This window comes from Haliotis rufescens, unplaced genomic scaffold, assembly GCF_023055435.1.
Source record: "Haliotis rufescens isolate VD_foot unplaced genomic scaffold, xgHalRufe1.0.p SCAF_1, whole genome shotgun sequence".
NCBI lineage: Eukaryota > Metazoa > Mollusca > Gastropoda > Lepetellida > Haliotidae > Haliotis > Haliotis rufescens.
The window spans coordinates 1,954,237-1,974,634 of NW_025963779.1; the positions used below are offsets into that span (position 1 = coordinate 1,954,237).

The following is a 20,398-nucleotide window of genomic DNA, read 5'->3' on the forward strand; positions in this document are numbered from 1 at the left end:
TATGTCACCAAGATGAACCATTAGTAACATGTATGTCACCAAGATGAACCATTGCGAACATGTATGTCACCAAGATGAACCATTGCGAACATGTATGTCATCAAGAGGAACCATTGCGAACATGTATGTCACCAAGATGAACCATTGCGAACATGTATGTCATCAAGAGGAACCATTGCGAACATGTATGTCATCAAGAGGAACCATTGCGAACATGTATGTCATCAAGAGGAACCATTGCGAACATGTATGCCCCCTGGGCCGAAATATTGTGAGCAAACATGTCCCCAAAATGAAACACACCTAAAGTGATTAGTGTACATCCGAGAATACAGTCAAAACAAATGTGCAGTTTAATTCTTTGAAATAGTCATAGAAAAAGCCTTCTTGAATTACCTGAAAAGTTATCAACAACAGACGCCAAAGACGGCACTGAGTCGTCATGGATCGGGTGACTTGGTTGATTTATATACATAATAATATAATAAGATTCAAACAATTTCCTCAATATTCCACGGTCTTAAACTCGTTACTCCCACACTTCCCACACAGCTTGCTCACGTTAGCAAAACGTTACGAGGCTGAACAGTCGCCGAAACAGTGCAAAATGAGTGAGTGAGTGAGTTGGGTTTAACGCCGTTTTAACAGTATTCCAGTTATATCACGGCGTGTCAGCTTAATGTGGGAGGAAAGCCGAAAGTGATGCAGATCTCAGACGTTTACCTCTTCAGTGAAACCCACGAGCACGGGTATGGTGCTGACAAATCTAGAAACATAATGGGGGCGAACCGGGATTCGAACCCACAATCATAGGTTTCTGGCGTACCCAAGGGACGCATAGCTGCACAGCGAATCGCGGCGCCTTGGACGACTGGGCCGCCCGTGCCCCAAGTGCAAAATGAAGGTCCAAAACAGAACTATGATACCCCTATCAGATCCATCGCCATCGAATAACAATATCTTGATTGTTTCATTTTTAGCCACCGTCAAACATTGGTCTATTCCTCTTTTGCCAGGTACTTTAGGACGAATATGTCAATGTGCAAGTATCTTCCCATGTCCACAATTACCCGTTTCAGGTTCCCGTACTCAAAGTAATGATTTGGTCAAAAGGGTTACGTTGTTTCAAAACATCGTACAATATAAGTTCGTGTTGAAGTGGCAATTAGCACAATCTTGTTCTCCTATATTGTCATCTAAATGCCATATCTAAACGGCAGTTATTGAATAATGGTTTACGCGATATAACATTTTAGGTAGACCTATGACGTATAACACGATATATGAAAAAACCTTACACGTCATACGACCTGCCACAAAAATATCATTGAATCTCAGAATGATGTAATTTCTACAGCCAATGGCTTTACGACCTATCAGCGGACAGAGTGCCGAGTTATCTCATATCCCTCCGCGGTGCGAGAAGGCCCAGAATTGATGTGTCCTTGTCTCCGCTAATCACACCTGTGACAGGTAACACGGAGTAGGCGGAACACAATGTACATAAGAAACAAGCCGAGCCTTTGGGAACAGTTGCCGAACAGACAGCGGAACTGACGAGAGTAACCGTTACCATCTAAAGAAGGCTTTTTCATAACAGGGGAAGTATGGCGATTTTTTGTTGACGGATAAAGATGCGATTTGCGTCAGCTGATTTTATTAAGCGAAATATACTCTGAGGTAACAAGGACGTTCCTGCCTTACACCCCGGAATAAAACGTTTTCAATCAGTACATCGTCAAGCCAATAGAAGGTTCTTCCAGACAAGACACTCGCTATAAAGAGAGTGAACCTCAGGTCCAGGGACATACAAGACACTCGCCATAAAGAGACTAAACCTCAGGTCCTGTGACATACAAGACAAGAGTACTGGGACAATGGTATGTAGTCGATGGTGTGTCGGTTTTGTGTCGGTGGAGGTATTTCTTTGACATATAACCGTAGATCTGATTGATTTATTTCATTCTTACAATGCATTTAACCATTTAAAATTGTCCACATTGCCTGAGTATGGTCGTTGTAACCCTAACCTTGAAGTGGCATGTGTCCCCTAAGACATGGCATACATGGTGTTTCGCGTGATTCAGATATAGAAATTGTTAGACTGTGATTAGTAAGTGTTATTTCTATGTCTGTGTACGTATTTCCAATAAGCGTCAAACGACAACAGTTCCACTTCCAGTTGCAGATACACGTAGCAGGAAATAATGTGGTTGTAATTGCCTTCCGTCACGTGTCTTAATTCTGTAAAAAACAACTCATAATTCTACTGTTTCTTCTGTTTCTATTGCACATTGCAATGAACTGCACGCCAAATTACAGGCTCGACAGAATAAGTGGCATTAACTGATCCCTACAATCCCGGCGTGTGTTATCCGTCTGTTATTACCGCCATGTTATCCTGTGTCGTACTTAGACAAACGATAACACGGACGTCACTCCGCTACAGCTGTCTGTGGACGTGCGTCACCTATCTGATGGTCACATATGTTAAGGTACTTTGTTCCTCGAACAGGGCCACCTTCACTTCGTACCCAGCCCTGGTGCAGCATTTATAGAAATAGTTCCGTCTCTTTATGACCAGATTAATAGTTTCTTTTTGATACGGAGACAGGTGACAAGTTTACGTCCATCATTTTGTAATATATAACCAAAACCGGAACACTAGGATGTTCTCGCTTGTCATTTATGAAATTTCATATTTCCCTGAAGAAACATGTTTGTATATTTAAGAGACGTGACGAAATCGCAAATGTACAAGGTCATGTCAGAATATAACTGCATAATATTAACTGGGGCACTACTTAACAGAGCAAGATCGTTTCTAAATAAAAGAGCTAGATAAAGTGCCCAGACTGTTCAACCCTTGCTTTGCCCTGGCTGTCTTGGTGTTTCCTGCGCGGACACATGACAATGTTTCTAACCATAGATTGCTCAAATGGTGAACCCCACAACACTTCATGAATTGTTCAGATATAGGTGTTCATAACCACAGTTATACCAAACGTCTTCCACCATCAACTGCCAGTGGCTGCTAATGTCTGTTGTACCACCGGCCGGCCTGAAGCGTAATCCAAGCCTCTCCGAAGCCGCGTATAACAACGCGTCCGCCGACAGTTTACAAACCTGTAGTTGACAAATCTCTTTCTTCTTGAAACCTGAGCAGCTTTATTTTCTAGGTTTATCAAAACGTGTTTCTTAGAATGACACGAACACTTCAAACAAATGCTAATGCTTGACGATGTCACGTGCACTTTCAACTTCTTTTGAACGAAATGCAATCCACATCACCTCAACTTCTTAACTAAACTTAGTTGTGCGAAAACTTTAACTCTGTCATAAACAGCTCTCTATCGTGTTCATAAGACACTATCGCACTATCACTCGTATATCCTGATATATTTGTTTGTTGTTAGGTGCGAGGTAAGGTGAAATGGTTTGTTTGTTTGTTTGTTCTTTGACGCTGCACCCAGCAATAATCCAGCTACGCGGTCTGTAAATAATCGAGTCTGGACCAGACAATCCAGTGCTTGACATCATGAGCATCGATCTGCACAATTGGGATACGATGACATGCAACCAAGTCAGCACGTCTGACCACCCGATACCGTTAGTCGCCTCTAAAGACAAGCATAGCCGCCCCATAAGATAAGCAAGGGTTTTTGAAGACCTATTCTAACCCGGATCCTGATAAGTGTATTAGTGAATCGTGACTATTGTATATTAGTCGTACATACTCTAATACCCTGTAACTTAAGGTAACCTGGAGTCTTTTCTGAACCATATATAACGGTGCATATTATATGTGTAAAATGATATTTATCTAAAAAAAAAAACAGCGGTCAAAATCACGGCGAAAACATTGGGACCATAGTACTGGGATTACGGCTGTTAGCTATTCGTCTGAATTTAAATGATCTTTTGAATAAAAAAGCTGACATTGGTAACTGCATCCTGAAGCAACGGCATTTCGCATGTGCAGTTTCATGTAATCAGCATTATAACTATGTTAATATAGTGGCTTATAATATTAGCCCGCATGGTGGCTACATGTATGTACTGGCTTGTACATATCGTCCAACATTGATATCCCGGTGGTCATTGCTGAAGTAATTAACTCAACTGATCTCAACGAGACACACCGCCTCGAATACGGCGTAGAACAATACTTCACTTACTCACATCTGTACTATGAATATTGCTCGGTTAAACTTTATACCAGACTGTAAAGGGGCATGGGAAGGTCCCTTTAAATGATGTAGACTTCACCCAGAAAGGCATATGCACAAATACGTATTTTTGCTAAATTGCACGCGAAGTAAACCTGCATCATCATGCTGAGAAAGCATTTTCTTGCTATTCATCATGAGGCAACATGTAGTTTATTATCAAGCCCACTTGCTTCCGAGAGTAGCTTTGTTTGACGGATGGCTTGACAGATGCACACCGCACAACCAGGCGGAACCATTCTCTTACTGGGCCATAGCAGCCCTAGGCTTACATGGCTGACCGACATGACCCTATGGGGTGGTCGAGTGTATTACAGGGCCATAGCAGCCCTAGGCTTACATGGCTGACCGACATGACCCTATGGGGTGGTCGAGTGTGTTACAGGGCCATAGCCTCCCTATTCTTACATGGCTGACCGACATGACCCTATGGGGTGGTCGAGTGTGTTACAGGGCCATAGCGTCCCTAGGCTTACATGGCTGACCGACATGACCCTATAGGGTGGTCGAGTGTATTACATGGCCATAGCAACTCTAGGCTTACACGGCTGACCGACATGACCCTACTGGGTGGTCGAGTGTGTTACAGGGTCATAGCAGCCCTAGGCTTACATGGCTGACCGACATGACGCTATGGGGTGGTCGAGTGTGTTACAGGGCCATAGCAACTCTAGGCTTACATGGCTGACCGACATGACCCTACTGGGTGGTCGAGTGTGTTACAGGGTCATAGCAGCCCTAGGCTTACATGGCTGACCGACATGACCCTATGGGGTGGTCGAGTGTGTTACAGGGCCATAGCGTCCCTAGGCTTACATGGCTGACCGACATGACGCTATGGGGTGGTCGAGTGTGTTACAGGGCCATAGCGTCCCTATTCTTACATGGCTGACCGACATGACCCTATGGGGTGGTCGAGTGTGTTACAGGGCCATAGTAACTCTAGGCTTACACCGACATGACCCTATGGGTGGTCGAGTGTGTTACAGGGCCATAGCGTCCCTATTCTTACATGGCTGACCGACATGACCCTATGGGGTGGTCGAGTGTGTTACAGGGCCATAGCAGCTCTAGGCTTACACCGACATGACCCTATGGGTGGTCGAGTGTGTTCCAGGGCCATAGCGTCCCTATTCTTACATGGCTGACCGACATGACCCTATAGGGTGGTCGAGTGTGTTACAGGGCCATAGTAACTCTAGGCTTACACCGACATGACCCTATGGGTGGTCGAGTGTGTAACAGGGCCATAGCGTCCCTATTCTTACATGGCTGACCGACATGACCCTATGGGGTGGTCGAGTGTGTTACAGGGCCATAGCAGCTCTAGGCTTACATGGCTGACCGACATGACCCTATGGGGTGGTCGAGTGTGTTACAGGGCCATAGTAACTCTAGGCTTACACCGACATGACCCTATGGGTGGTCGAGTGTGTTACAGGGCCATAGCGTCCCTAGGCTTACATGGCTGACCGACATGACCCTATAGGGTGGTCGAGTGTGTTACAGGGCCAATATTAACTCTAGGCTTACACCGACATGACCCTATGGGTGGTCGAGTGTGTTACAGGGCCATAGCGTCCCTAGGCTTACATGGCTGACCGACATGACCCTATGGGGTGGTCGAGTGTGTTACAGGGCCATAGCGTCCCTATTCTTACATGGCTGACCGACATGACCCTATGGGGTGGTCGAGTGTGTTACAGGGCCATAGCAGCTCTAGGCTTACATGGCTGACCGACATGACCCTATGGGGTGGTCGAGTGTGTTACAGGGCCATAGCAACTCTAGGCTTACATGGCTGACCGACATGACCCTATAGGGTGGTCGAGTGTGTTACAGGGCCATAGTAACTCCAGGCTTACACCGACATGACGCTATAGGGTGGTCGAGTGTGTTACAAGGCCAAGCAATTCTAGGCCTACATAGCTGACCGACATGACGCTATAGGGTGGTCGAGTGTGTTACAGGGCCATAGCAACTTTAGGCTTACATGGCTGACCGACATGACCCTATAGGGTGGTCGAGTGTATTACATGGCCATAGCAACTCTAGGCTTACACGGCTGACCGACATGACCCTACTGGGTGGTCGAGTGTGTTACAGGGCCATAGCAACTCTAGGCTTACATGGCTGACCGACATGACCCTACTGGGTGGTCGAGTGTGTTACAGGGTCATAGCAGCCCTAGGCTTACATGGCTGACCGACATGACCCTATGGGGTGGTCGAGTGTGTTACAGGGCCATAGCGTCCCTATTCTTACATGGCTGACCGACATGACCCTATGGGGTGGTCGAGTGTGTTACAGGGCCATAGCGTCCCTATTCTTACATGGCTGACCGACATGACCCTATGGGGTGGTCGAGTGTGGTACAGGGCCATAGCGACCCTAGGCTTACATGGCTGACCAACATGACCCTATAGGGTGGTCGAGTGTGTTACAGGGCCATAGTAACTCTAGGCTTACACCGACATGACCCTATTGGTGGTCGAGTGTGTTACAGGGCCATAGCGTCCCTATTCTTACATGGCTGACCGACATGACCCTATGGGGTGGTCGAGTGTGTTACAGGGCCATAGCAGCTCTAGGCTTACACCGACATGACCCTATAGGGTGGTCGAGTGTGTTCCAGGGCCATAGCGTCCCTATTCTTACATGGCTGACCGACATGACCCTATAGGGTGGTCGAGTGTGTTACAGGGCCATAGTAACTCTAGGCTTACACCGACATGACCCTATGGGTGGTCGAGTGTGTTACAGGGCCATAACGTCCCTATTCTTACATGGCTGACCGACATGACCCTATAGGGTGGTCGAGTGTGTTACAGGGCCATAGCAGCTCTAGGCTTACATGGCTGACCGACATGACCCTATGGGGTGGTCGAGTGTGTTACAGGGCCATAGTAACTCTAGGCTTACACCGACATGACCCTATGGGTTGTCGAGTGTGTTACAGGGCCATAGCGTCCCTAGGCTTACATGGCTGACCGACATGACCCTATAGGGTGGTCGAGTGTGTTACAGGGCCATAGTAACTCTAGGCTTACACCGACTTGACCCTATGGGTGGTCGAATGTGTTACAGGGCCATAGCGTCCCTAGGCTTACATGGCTGACCGACATGACCCTATGGGGTGGTCGAGTGTGTTACAGGGCCATAGCGTCCCTATTCTTACATGGCTGACCGACATGACCCTGTAGGGTGGTCGAGTGTGTTACAGGGCCATAGTAACTCTAGGCTTACACCGACATGACCCTATGGGTGGTCGAGTGTGTTACAGGGCCATAGCGTCCCTATTCTTACATGGCTGACCGACATGACCCTATGGGGTGGTCGAGTGTGTTACAGGGCCATAGCAGCTCTAGGCTTACATGGCTGACCGACATGACCCTATGGGGTGGTCGAGTGTGTTACAGGGCCATAGCAACTCTAGGCTTACATGGCTGACCGACATGACCCTATAGGGTGGTCGAGTGTGTTACAGGGCCATAGTAACTCTAGGCTTACACCGACATGACGCTATAGGGTGGTCGAGTGTGTTACAAGGCCAAGCAATTCTAGGCCTACATAGCTGACCGACATGACGCTATAGTGTGGTCGAGTGTGTTACAGGGCCATAGCAACTTTAGGCTTACATGGCTGACCGACATGACCCTATAGGGTGGTCGAGTGTGCTACAAGGCCATAGTAACTCTAGTCTTACATGGCTGACCGACATGACGCTATAGGGTGGTCGAGTGTGTTACAAGGCCAGGGCGTCCCTGGGCTCACACGGCTGACCGACATGACGCTATGAGATGGTCGAGTGTGTCAGTAGGACTACCTCCGGGCAGTGGGACGTCAGGAACTACAGCCACATCAACTGTCACACCCTCAACATCACGTCGGCAACAATGCCCCTTATTGTCAGCAACTGCCTAGGGCGAGATAGACCATATACGCCCATAGATTAAATGGCCGAGATTTATGTTGTCCACTGACGTCGGTAGAGGTTACTACAACCAAATGTTTTCCCATAGACTTCTATAGTAACCTTATTTTTTTTTAAAAATAACTAAGCATTCAACAGCCATTACCTGTACATGTGTGCTCAGTTTGGCCTTAGAGCAACAATAATAACAAAAATAATAACTAGCTTAGACAGCTCTTTTTCCGAGTACAGAAATCTCAACACACCACCCCCAGTTCCGCACCAAATGCCTTTTGCTTGAAAATATCTGTGGTCATATTCAGCATAAGTCATCATGTTATAAAAAAAACCCTCTAAACGTGGTCAGTTTTAATTACTGGATGGATGTACATTTCAAAAACATCAAAATCTTACACAAAATCATCCAATCACAGCTGCCAGAGGATTCAACCGGCACTGAAGAAAACTGCTTGTTGAACGACTCATTCTCTTGTGAAGTAGTAGATCTAGAGTAAAGTAGAAGTATTTAAAGGAGGTCGTCAGTTTGCTGTTAATGGTACTATAGAGTCAGTGTCCAGCCCATACACTATCTCAGCTTGGAATTGTGGCTGCTTCTGTATTTCGACATATAGTGAAACAATAAATGTAAATAAGTTTACAAACAAATAACTGTTATCTAGTTTCTGGGTTACTGTATCTAGCATACTATTACACGTTATTAGAATGTCCGGGAATGACCATTTTTATAGAAGAGTACTTGTCAGGTTGATCACGTCATTGGCAAGGCGCTGAACTGAACACACCCTCTTCGAAGCAACTATGTGTTAAATGAGTACAATTTCAATTGCAGATGCCACCACAATTCTCGTTCCTCGCCACACTACTCTGCATCACTGCACACGTCCCTTGGGCAGTCTCCATGTACTACAACTGGCAACCTCTGCGCCCGCAGGTCATGAGGTCACCATTTCAACCGTTCAGCCAATCAATGATGAACCTCAACAACGCGTGCTCCATGCAGCGTCCTAGTGATGTTCTGCGCATGCTCCCAGGTCGCTTCCTGTCAGACGATGACCTGCTGAGTATGGTGCCGGAACCTCATATCCTGTCACGCACTCGCAGACCGACATTCACCGCTCTGAGGCGTGTGATTATGGGGTCGTTCAGCTCCAACTCCCCCTTTAAGACGGGCAACGTCAGCTACATCAATGACGGACTCTGCGGCTGTTGTCTAACGTACGTACCCACTGAGTGAGTGAGTGAGTGAGTGAGTGGGGGTGAACTTCTTCTTTATCAATTTTACAATAATATCACGATAGGTACACAAGAAATGGGCTTCACACATTTTACCTAAATGGGAAATGCTCTACCGCTCCTATAAGCTGTGAAGCTACACTGGTCTATGGTTAAACATAATTAAGATTATATTAATATGATTTTAGATGTGATTGTTTAGCTGAGACTGTTTGTCTTACGTTGACAGTGAAATCGGTTACGAGGTGATAGAGACGGTGACTGATTTCCAGGGCAGGAACCACACCCTCATCAACTTCAACAATAACTTCCAGTTCATCCCAACTGGCAGATGCTCGTAAGTAGTCTAATGTAGCGGCGGGATAATGAAGCTGCAGTATTACATCCTCGATTACCAAGTACATTGTATCGCCAGTCTGTTTGTTCCACATACCCTGGGCTGACCCAAACTGTGTGAGTGAGAGATGGAGATGAGGACGTCATTTCCCAAGCGATGCGATGATAGCAGAGCTTCGAATGATACTTATCTTTATAGAACGCACAATGCAGTGTATAATCAAGAATGTTCAATCAGGGTATTATTATTATTTTGATGATGATGATGATGTACATTTATTATTATTATTTTTATTTTTATTATTATTATAATTATTATTGAATCTTAGCTACATTACCATTTAATTCTGTACCTGACGCATATTTTTTATTCGCATTCAGGCATGTAACATAAATACTTTCAGACGATATTTAATAGTAATATAAATCTTACATTACACCTAGAAATGTGATATTGAGATGTGTTGAACTTGTAACCAGACTGCCTGTTGGCGTGTATCACACTGGTGGCACCGGTTCTGCCAATTTACCAATAAAACAATCAGGAGATAAACCTACTGTGACGTTGTCTAACTGTAGATTTGATACTTCTTATATTAATTTAGATCCGAGGCATTTAGAATTTAATACCAAATTTTAATCCTACTCTGACTGATCAGAATTGCAGTAACAGTGCTGGTTCATCATGTTGTTTGCACCTTTCAGGAACGAGGACGCGCCATGTGGGGGAGGGGGGCGGGCACGCTGTAAGCAGGTGACCCGGGCTCACTGGAGCCTTGCGTGGACCCCGGGGGTCGGGGCTCAGCTCATAGCACATGAAGTACCCTCCCACTGTCAGTGTCTCAATATCGGAACGACCGGAAGTAACCCTCCCACCACTGGCTAGTGCGCATGCTAGCAGACAGTGTACAAGGGAGACAAACGTTACACAGTGTTCCCACATACTCGCGGTACGGAACTGGTTGTCTCACGCCAATCGACGGTGATAGGCGGAAGATACCCGCACAGTGACACCCCGCCATATTCCACTCTCACGGGCAAAGGTGGATCAAGCATTTTTTAAAGGGAGGGGTCCAAAATATCAAAATCCCCTCCCAGCTGGTGGGGGTGATTATCTACACCATACTGTTTGTCAAGGGGAAAGCGGACCCCCTGGACATTCCCTCTGAATTCGCCAAATCGGAGGTTAAACTTTCCTGCAAAGAACATATCATATATACAAAGGGACGTAACTCCATAGTGATGATTCATAAATCATCGGACAATGACTATGCGAACATTAACTTCCGGATTAAAATGTGCACGTGTAAACTCATAAACTGTGTATGTTGTATATACATTCTGCCTGGAAAGCACTGAAAAGTCCATCTTGCTTTGGAGACTGATTTCCAGGTCTTGTAAATATCATGTATATATCGATTCAGATTGATGGATTAAACCTATTAATGTATTGTGATTTCATTGGTTTATAATAAACCTGTCTGTTGATATCTCCAAGTGTATTTACCATGGTAGTACGATTGTACCGTTGTGTATAGATGGAAAGCTGGCGTATTGTGTGATAACATAAATTGAAATGCGAGTCATCTGTTTGGATATGTGCTGTTCAATTGGGTATATTTAAATGATTTCAATAAACTTTGCGTTAAAACGAATACAGTCTTGCTGTTCTATGTCGCAGTGTGGTTTCATCATTTCTGCCAAAACAGAGGCATGCTAAATAATGTCCCTGTCATACTAAAACTTGAACATACACGACAAGACAATCACCTCTGCTGAAAATAGTGGACAGCCCCCTTACTCAACGGACAGGCTCCTTACTCCACAAACAGACCCCCTTACCCCACAAACAGACCCTAGTACGCTTCAGAAAGACCCCCTCACTCAAAGGACAGACCCCTAACTCCACAGACAGACCCCCCTACTCAACAGACATACCCCTTACTCCACGTAGAGACCCCTTGCCATGCCAACTGACTGAAGTGCCTGGCTAGCCTGCCTGATTGTGTGTCAGGCTGCCTGGACTGTGTGGCTCGTGGCCCGTGTTGCGCTTAACCGGTTCGTCTCGATGGGCTACACAGGGCGGCTCCCGCCTTGAGCGTATGGCAACATTCATACGCTTGTTCTATCCTCGACGTCGGCGACCCACATCCGACATTTGGCACAGTTTATCTGTTTGCTTGTTTCAGTACATCCATCGGCGTGCACAGGTACTCATCCGTCCTAATTACCCCCTTCAGATTAGCGAAACCTCGCTTACTCGAACTATGTTTATTCGTTGTCTTCTGAGACGACGTGACTTTGTGCAACCAGCAGATTTTTGTCGTCACTATAGTCTCATATCACTACACTGCTTGTCTCGATGTAATTCAGTAACTCGATAATTCGAGCATTTGTCATGTTCCCGGAATGTCGACTAAACGAGTTTCCCCTGTATTAATAATCCGCATATGATTTCAAGGCGGAGCTGGTTGTGATACAACATTCAATAAAAATGTAGCATGATTCAGAATACAGGCATGTTTAAGATCGTGCGTAAACTGTCAAACACATGACATATAGTTTGCTTTGGACGTCTATGTGATCCGCTGAGCGAGGCTACATCGTCGGCTGCTTTGAGAATGTTGCCGTGAAAAGAACTGCACCGAAGGACCTGTTTTTCGACGAGAAAAATTGAATGTTCTTAGTCGTAAAGTGCGGTTTTAGTGCAAAAGGAGAAGAGTGTCGTATAAATGGAACATCTACCACGTCATTATATACACTACCCACTTCACTGGAGCATCCGGACTACGACCTACAGCCTGGTATTTCCACAGTGAAACTAATATTGTGTGTCATGGGGTTAACTCTTGTAATATCGGCATAGACAAATCGAGTAACTAGTTGTTCGAGAAGCGCGAATGCAACTTTAAGGCACTGTGTCGTTGTGGTGAATTATCAATAATATTATTAAGTACAGATAAAAAAAAAATGCTGCAAAGAGGGTTTGGGTGATCCTGCCACAGTCAGGCTGGTTAGGCTCATCATCAGCTCAGGGTCCTTGCCCCCTCTACACGCAGCCCAGACAGCGAATGGGACTTCTCCCAGGAAGCGCTGCCTAGTCAAACCCACCCAGAACTTTTCGGAGAATGTGAAGACTCTCCAAACACTGCAGCCTTCTGCATTACCCAGATTGTCAGAAAGGCTTTTTTCCTGGTAGCAAACCCGGATACTCTCCCGATTTCAGTCAACAGATTGGGGGTACCAAACGTAAGGCACCGAGAACAATGGGGTGTCGGACAACTTGGTGACTTGGGATGCAAGCGTGACATTTCGAAAGCGAGGTCTGCATATTTGCAATCTTTTTCCTCAATCTTGTCAATCAGATAACTGTCAAAAGGGACAGAAAATTCAATGATATAAATGATTTCATTGGATTTATCAAAAAGGACAAGATCAGGTTTGTTGGCCTGGATACGACTGAGGCTGTAAACTGGCCTATTCCAAAGGATTTTGTATGCATCATTTTCCATGACGCCCTCTACATATTCTGGATCGTAAAATGGATGGACCTATGTGTCAAAACCACAAGCATGGCGAAGACGGCAAATGACCGAGCCACTCCTTGGACATTACGACGCAAAATCGGTAGAACAACAGGGCCGATGATCTCGTCGCGGTAGCGCTGTCCATTGAGATTTCCCTCTACCACTATCAAACGGGTCCTCTGTCTTACTGTAATCCCACCCCATACCATAACGCTGCCGCTCTCGAACCGATCTTCTTCCATGACACAATGATTGACGTAACGTTCACCTCGACGTCGGTACACTCGAATCCGTCCATCGCCGTGGCTGAGGTGAAAACGAGACTCGCCATTGAATAGAACTTGTCCCCACTGCATGGCCGTCCAGCGTAGACGCTGTCTGCACCACTGTAGACGTGCTTGATCGGTGGTTTCCTGTCAAAATGGGACATCTGGCGGGTCTTCTGACGACAATCCCTGCATATCTGAGGCGACGACGTACGGTTTGTGAAGATATTCGTCGAAGGCCAGGGATGCTTCTTGCAGTCACTGTTGCTGGCTGGAATCGATTTCGTACGTGTGTTGTTCGAATCCAGTTGTCTTGTCGATAATTGGTTTCGCGTGGCCTGCCACTCCAAGCATTGTCTCTGACAGCATTCGTCTGTTGCCAGCGTTGCCATAAACACCAAATGGTGGTTCTGTGGACGTTAAATTGTCTTACAAGATCACGTTGACTCGATCCTGCTTCAAGTATACCAAAGGCTCGCAGACGCTCATTTTCGGACAGGTGTAGCATTTCATAATGTTGAATAATTACGTAATGTTTTGTTTTTTTGAATGGTTGTTGTCAGCACGATGCAAAACAATGCATATGGAATCCCGTTGACAGACATGTTTGTTTACCCATTCTTGGGTAATGAAATGCATGGGGCTTGCATAAAAGTCAACTTTTGCATGCTTTTCTGTAGCAGTTGCGTTTTTGTGACTTGATTCCATACATGTACTACAATATTGAAAACCGAACTTTACTTGTTTGAAACAACACACTAAAATATTGGTGTCACAGGAACTTTTGTTGTTGAGTATACATTTGTTGGTAAGATTTATGCTGTAACTGTTAATTCATAATTCTCTGAAGATAGTAATTGACTAAGGTTCTAATTGTGGTTATGTTTTATTATGATATGTAAATGATTGATTAGACAAAGCGCATAAAGATTGACCAAGACTAGGTGATGCTCTTAGTTATTTTAACTAAGCTAATTCCCCGACCACAAATCCAATTCTTGGTATAACAATCATCCTAGACCAAACAAAGCTTCAAAGGTTAATTTATAGGTCAACAGGTTATGTCATGACTGGAATCGACGCATCAACATGATGAATTCCTCCGAATCAAATTTCTCCTCCCACAGAAACCAATACCAACACCAATAGCAACAAGAGCACATGTCCCCACAACACTGACGGATATCACCACTGGGACAAACTTGTCTTTGAGGCTAAATGATGTCACTGGGGATGCAGGTGTGGGTGGCTGTAAAGTCGCTGTTACACTGTAGAAGTCGGTGTTGCAGTAGTAGTCGGTGTTGGAGTAGTAGTCGTTGTTGAAATAGTTATCGGTGTTGGAGTAGTAGTCGGTGTTGCAGTAGTAGTCGGTGTTGAAATAGTTATCGGTGTTGGAGTAGTAGTCGGTGTTGGAGTAGTTGTCGGTGTTGGAGTAGTTGTCAGTGTTGCAGTAGTAGTCGGTGTTGGAGTAGTAGTCGATGTTGCAGTAGTTGTCGGTGTTGGAGTAGTAGTCGGTGTTGCAGTAGTTGTCGGTGTTGCAGTAGTTGTCGGTGTTCCAGTAGTGGTCGGCGTTGTTGGAGTAGTCGGTGTTGCAGTAGTAGTCGGTGTTGGAGTAGTTGTCAGTGTTGGAGTAGTTGTCGGTGTTGCAGTAGTAGTTAGTGTTGGTGTAGTTGTCGGTATTGCAGTAGTAGTCGATGTTGGAGTAGTTGTCGGTGTTGGAGTAGTGGTCGGTGTTGCAGTTGTAGTTAGTGTTGGTGTAGTTGTCGGTATTGCAGTAGTAGTCGGTGTTGGAGTAGTTGTCGGTGTTGGAGTAGTTGTCGGTGTTGCAGTAGTAGTTAGTGTTGGAGTAGTGGTCGGTGTTGGAGTAGTGGTCGGTGTTGGAGTAGTAGTCGGTGTTGGAGTAGTTGTCGGTGTTGGAGTAGTTGTCGGTGTTGGAGTAGTTGTCGGTGTTGGAGTAGTCGGTGTTGGAGTAGTTGTCGGTGTGGGAGTAGTAGTTAGTGTTGGAGTAGTAGTCGGTGTTGCAGTAGTGGTCGGTGTTGGAGTAGTCGGTGTTGGAGTAGTTGTCGGTGTGGGAGTAGTAGTTAGTGTTGGAGTAGTAGTTAGTGTTGGAGTAGTGATCGGTGTTGCAGTAGTGGTCGGTGTTGGAGTAGTCGGTGTTGGAGTAGTTGTCGGTGTGGGAGTAGTAGTTAGTGTTGGAGTAGTAGTCGGTGTGTGAGTAGTTGTCGGTGTTGGAGTAGTAGTCGGGGTTGGAGTAGTGATCGGTGTTGGAGTAGTTGTCGGTGTTGGAGTAGTAGTCGGTGTGTGAGTAGTTGTCGGTGTGGGAGTAGTAGTTAGTGTTGGAGTAGTAGTCGGTGTTGCAGTAGTGGTCGGTGTTGGAGTAGTCGGTGTTGGAGTAGTTGTCGGTGTGGGAGTAGTAGTTAGTGTTGGAGTAGTAGTTAGTGTTGGAGTAGTGATCGGTGTTGCAGTAGTGGTCGGTGTTGGAGTAGTCGGTGTTGGAGTAGTTGTCGGTGTGGGAGTAGTAGTTAGTGTTGGAGTAGTAGTCGGTGTGTGAGTAGTTGTCGGTGTTGGAGTAGTAGTCGGGGTTGGAGTAGTGATCGGTGTTGGAGTAGTTGTCGGTGTTGGAGTAGTAGTCGGTGTGTGAGTAGTTGTCGGTGTTGGAGTAGTAGTCGGTGTTGGAGTAGTGATCGGTGTTGGAGTAGTCGGTGTGTGAGTAGTTGTCGGTGTGGGAGTAGTAGTTAGTGTTGGAGTAGTAGTCGGTGTTGCAGTAGTGGTCGGTGTTGGAGTAGTCGGTGTTGGAGTAGTTGTCGGTGTGGGAGTAGTAGTTAGTGTTGGAGTAGTAGTTAGTGTTGGAGTAGTGATCGGTGTTGCAGTAGTGGTCGGTGTTGGAGTAGTCGGTGTTGGAGTAGTTGTCGGTGTGGGAGTAGTAGTTAGTGTTGGAGTAGTAGTCGGTGTGTGAGTAGTTGTCGGTGTTGGAGTAGTAGTCGGGGTTGGAGTAGTGATCGGTGTTGGAGTAGTTGTCGGTGTTGGAGTAGTAGTCGGTGTGTGAGTAGTTGTCGGTGTTGGAGTAGTAGTCGGTGTTGGAGTAGTGATCGGTGTTGGAGTAGTTGTCGGTGTTGGAGTAGTAGTCGGTGTGGGAGTTGTGATCGGTGTTGGAGTAGTAGTCGGTGTTGCAGTAGTGGTCGGTGTTGGAGTAGTCGGTGTTGGAGTAGTTGTCGGTGTGGGAGTAGTAGTTAGTGTTGGAGTAGTGATCGGTGTTGGAGTAGTTGTCGGTGTTGGAGTAGTAGTCGGTGTGTGAGTAGCGGTCGTCGTTTGGCCATGGAAGGCAATCGGTTTAAAAGATCGCGGGGCGGGGTTTGATATCTCCGAATACTTATTGTTCTCATCAAGGTCTGAGGCTTTGTCTTGGTGCCTTTAGAACTTTTCCCATTAGTAGTCTGTACGTGGAGGCTGACGAGCCATCCCTGAAACACCGTCGCTTAAAATTAGCGTTGCAATATGTTAGAAAACTTTATTCCAATCCAACTAATCCTGCATTTGAATGTGTTTTTCACCCATCTTATGAGGATCTAAACTAGTGTCCAAAAGAAACGATACCACCTGTTTGCAACGACATAAAAGAAAAACTAAACAATGCAGAAGTTTAGGATTGGTGTTATGCTTTTGAGAAATCCTTTCACAACATCTGTACACAAATTTCATTTCAATAAAATCTGTACAACCAATATGACAAGCCTTTAAAGATGGGTGGGGTCGAAAAATGAACATTTCGTTAGAGCACTGATCACAGAAACAACGGGAAATGTCACACCACACGTCTCAAAGTCAAGTCAGTAGCAGGTATGTCCACCGTGAGCATCAATACATGCCAGAACACGCCTACGGACTGATGACGTCAAACGTCTGATGACGTTGGGAGTGATGCGTTGCCATTCCTCGAGGAGACATCGTTTCATGTCCTGGACGTTGACTGGAGGCACACGGCGACGTCGGATTTGCCGATCGAGGTGGTCCCATAAGTGCTCGATGGGATTCATGTCCGGTGAACATGCGGGCCATGGCAAAACCTGTACGTTGGCGTTGGCAAGGAAGTTCTGTGTCAATCTTGCTGTGTGTGGCCTTGCATTGTCATGTTGGAAAAGGAGTCCACGAGGCTGTTGCTGAATAAAGGGCACCACAACAGGCCGTAGGATGTCATCAAGATAACGCTGTGCATTCAGGTTTCCACGAATTACGACAAGCATCGTTTTGACGTCACCACATATGCCACCCCAAACCATTAACCCTCCACCTTCAAACGGCCGGACCTGTTGGATACAGTTAGGCGCCAAACGTTCACCGAATCGTCGGTATATAAGCTGCCGTCCATCGTTTCTGAAGATGAGGAATCTGCTCTCATCAGAGAACATAACACGTGCCCAGTCCCGCCGATGCCAACGTCGAACTCGCCTGGCCCAGATCAGTCTGTTGTTCCGGTGTCGAGGCGTCAGGAGCGGTCCGCGGTAGTGATGACGTGGCCGGATACCATACTGCCGTAGTCTCCTGTAGACGGTCTGTCGACTGATCCTGTGTCCCAGTGCTGTAGCCGCCGTGGACGTCGCTGTTACGGTGCGGTTCCTCAGGTGTAATACCCGGATGTAACGATCTTCTATGGGCGTGGTTACTCGTGGTCTTCCACTCCTGGGCCTGTCTGACGTCTGACCCGTCTGACGTAACCGCTGCATTAACCTGGTGATAGTGATGCGTGCGCAGCCCAACCTTCTGGCGACGTCGACGTGTGACGCTCCTTGTTGGACCATTCCAACGGCTCTCTCTCTCTCGATGGCTGTCAAACGTGGCATATCTTGTGTTCTTTTTGTTGCTGTGATATCAACGTGTCTGATCAGCCGTTTTATACAGTTTTTCTGCACGTGCAGAAATTTACGTTTTTTCCCGGAAGTGATCACGTGTTCCCGGTATTTTTTATCGACTATGCTGTGTTTGGGATGTGCAATACGAATTGGCATGTTTTCATACTTGACAATTCACTTAGTAAAAAACAATTTTGAAAATAAGTTGGTATCGTTTCTTTTGGACACTAGTTTATATGGGAAAAAAACAGCGCTTATTCCTCCACTTGGAATAAGAATAAAACCTGCCATTTCTGATGCTAACATTAACCTTACAGTTATATCTCCTACTCAGATTTTGTCGTCTCCTCCGTGGCTGTTTATAAAGCCACAGGTCGATCTGACGTTAACCAACCTAAAGAAATCAGATACAAATCAGTCACTTTATCAACAAAATTATAATGAGCTAAGAGGCACCTATAACACTTACAAATCTATTTTCACCGATGGATCCAAGGACGGTGGTGCAGTTGCTAGTGCCACTGTCATTGGATCCAACACCATATCATCAAGAATACCAGACGCCAGTTCAATTTTTACTGCAGAATCTAAGGCAATTTTAACAGCTCTCCAATATATACATTCACAACCTTAACATAAACAGTTCATCATATTTTCTGATTCCCTTTCCTGTCTTCAGGCCATTAAGAATATTTCCTGTGATCATCCATTTTTACTTGAAATAATAGAATAATTACATAATTATCTTGCTACTGGCCAATATGACATCGTCTTTTGTTGGTTACCAAGCCATGTTGGTATTATTGGTAACACAATGGCCGATGCTGCTGCAAAGGCAGCACTCAACAAATCTGTGACACCACTTTCTATCCCATACACTGATTATAGGCCTGTTATTAGATGTTATATCAGGGATCTCATACAGAAGAAGTGGGACACCCAAGTAGGTATCAATAAATTACATGAAATTAAACCAACTATCGGTTATACCTACTTGGGCTGTCAGTCCAGATTTGAAGAGGTCATTATACGACGATGTCGTATTGGCCACAGCAGATATACCCACGAATATTTATTGAAAGGTGAGGATCCTCCATTTTGCATCCCTTGTGATGAGAGAATCACAGTCAAGCATGTCCTGCTTGATTGCATTGATTTTTCCATCACAAGGGATAAATATTTCAAATCGTCATCTATTAAGGATCTTTTTAGCAGTATCAATTCTCGTTTAATCATTGGTTTTTTAAAGGAAATAGAGTTGTGTGCAAAGTTTTGATTGTGTTTTGTGAAATGCAAATGTTTTATGATTGGTAGATTAAATAAGCAACTGGGAATGTTAGTGACTGTATCCTCGAGGGGGGTTAAAGTACTGTAAAATTATTGTCCTCCTGAGAGGGTACATAAGTTCCACTTCTTTCAAGGTAAATTTAGAACTACCGTGTTTATAATCGTAGAATATGTGTCATTTTAAGATGTTAGGCTAACTCTGCCAATAATCGCCAACACTTGAAGGGGTGATGTAAATCCTGCTGGGGTCCATGCAGGTAGCTAAGGTACTGTAAGTCCCGATGGTCCCCAGTATGGTGATCTCCCTTCAGGGGCTGGCGATCTATAGCCCGTTTTTATCATGTTATTGTTATGTATAAGTGTTATCATTTTTTATGATTCCATACTACTTTTAAAATCTTTTTCTGTGATAAGTCTAGTACTTTTTACTGTCCTTCGTTGGCAGGTTTTTATATAAGTTTAATTGTATTTATAAAAATTAACCCTTGGTAGTCACGATATGGCTGAAATAGTGCCGACTTTAAATATTAACTCACTCACTCTGTTCGTCACCGGGTGACGAAGACCGAAGTGGTATTGTTCGCCACCGGGTGAAGAGGACCTAAGTGGTATTGATCACCACAGGGTGAAGAGGACCTAAGTAGTATGGTTCGCCACAGGGTGATGAGGACCTAAGTTGTATTGTTCGCCAGCGGGTGAAGAGGACCTAAGTGGTATTGATCACCACAGGGTGAAGAGG

The 20,398-nt window shown here is 45.5% G+C and overlaps 2 protein-coding genes across 2 annotated transcripts; one reads left to right on the forward strand and one right to left on the reverse strand.

The window, feature by feature from the left end:
- The first annotated feature begins 1,427 nt into the window (after positions 1-1,427).
- LOC124146985 lies at positions 1,428-11,341 on the forward strand. Its single transcript, XM_046517573.2, has 4 exons — positions 1,428-1,880; positions 8,993-9,378; positions 9,626-9,733; positions 10,438-11,341. The coding sequence occupies exons 1-4, from the start codon at positions 1,878-1,880 to the stop codon at positions 10,616-10,618; spliced, it is 678 nt and encodes a 225-aa protein (XP_046373529.1). The 5' UTR covers positions 1,428-1,877; the 3' UTR covers positions 10,619-11,341.
- A 3,268-nt stretch (positions 11,342-14,609) lies between these two features.
- Positions 14,610-15,937, reverse strand: LOC125372553 (beta-mannanase/endoglucanase A-like; the record flags this gene model as incomplete). The annotated part of the gene is made up of 2 exons (XM_048382943.1): positions 14,610-15,230; positions 15,263-15,937. Coding segments are annotated over 2 exons (1,296 nt in total), but the record flags the coding sequence as incomplete, so codon positions are not given.
- Positions 15,938-20,398: the final 4,461 nt, after the last annotated feature.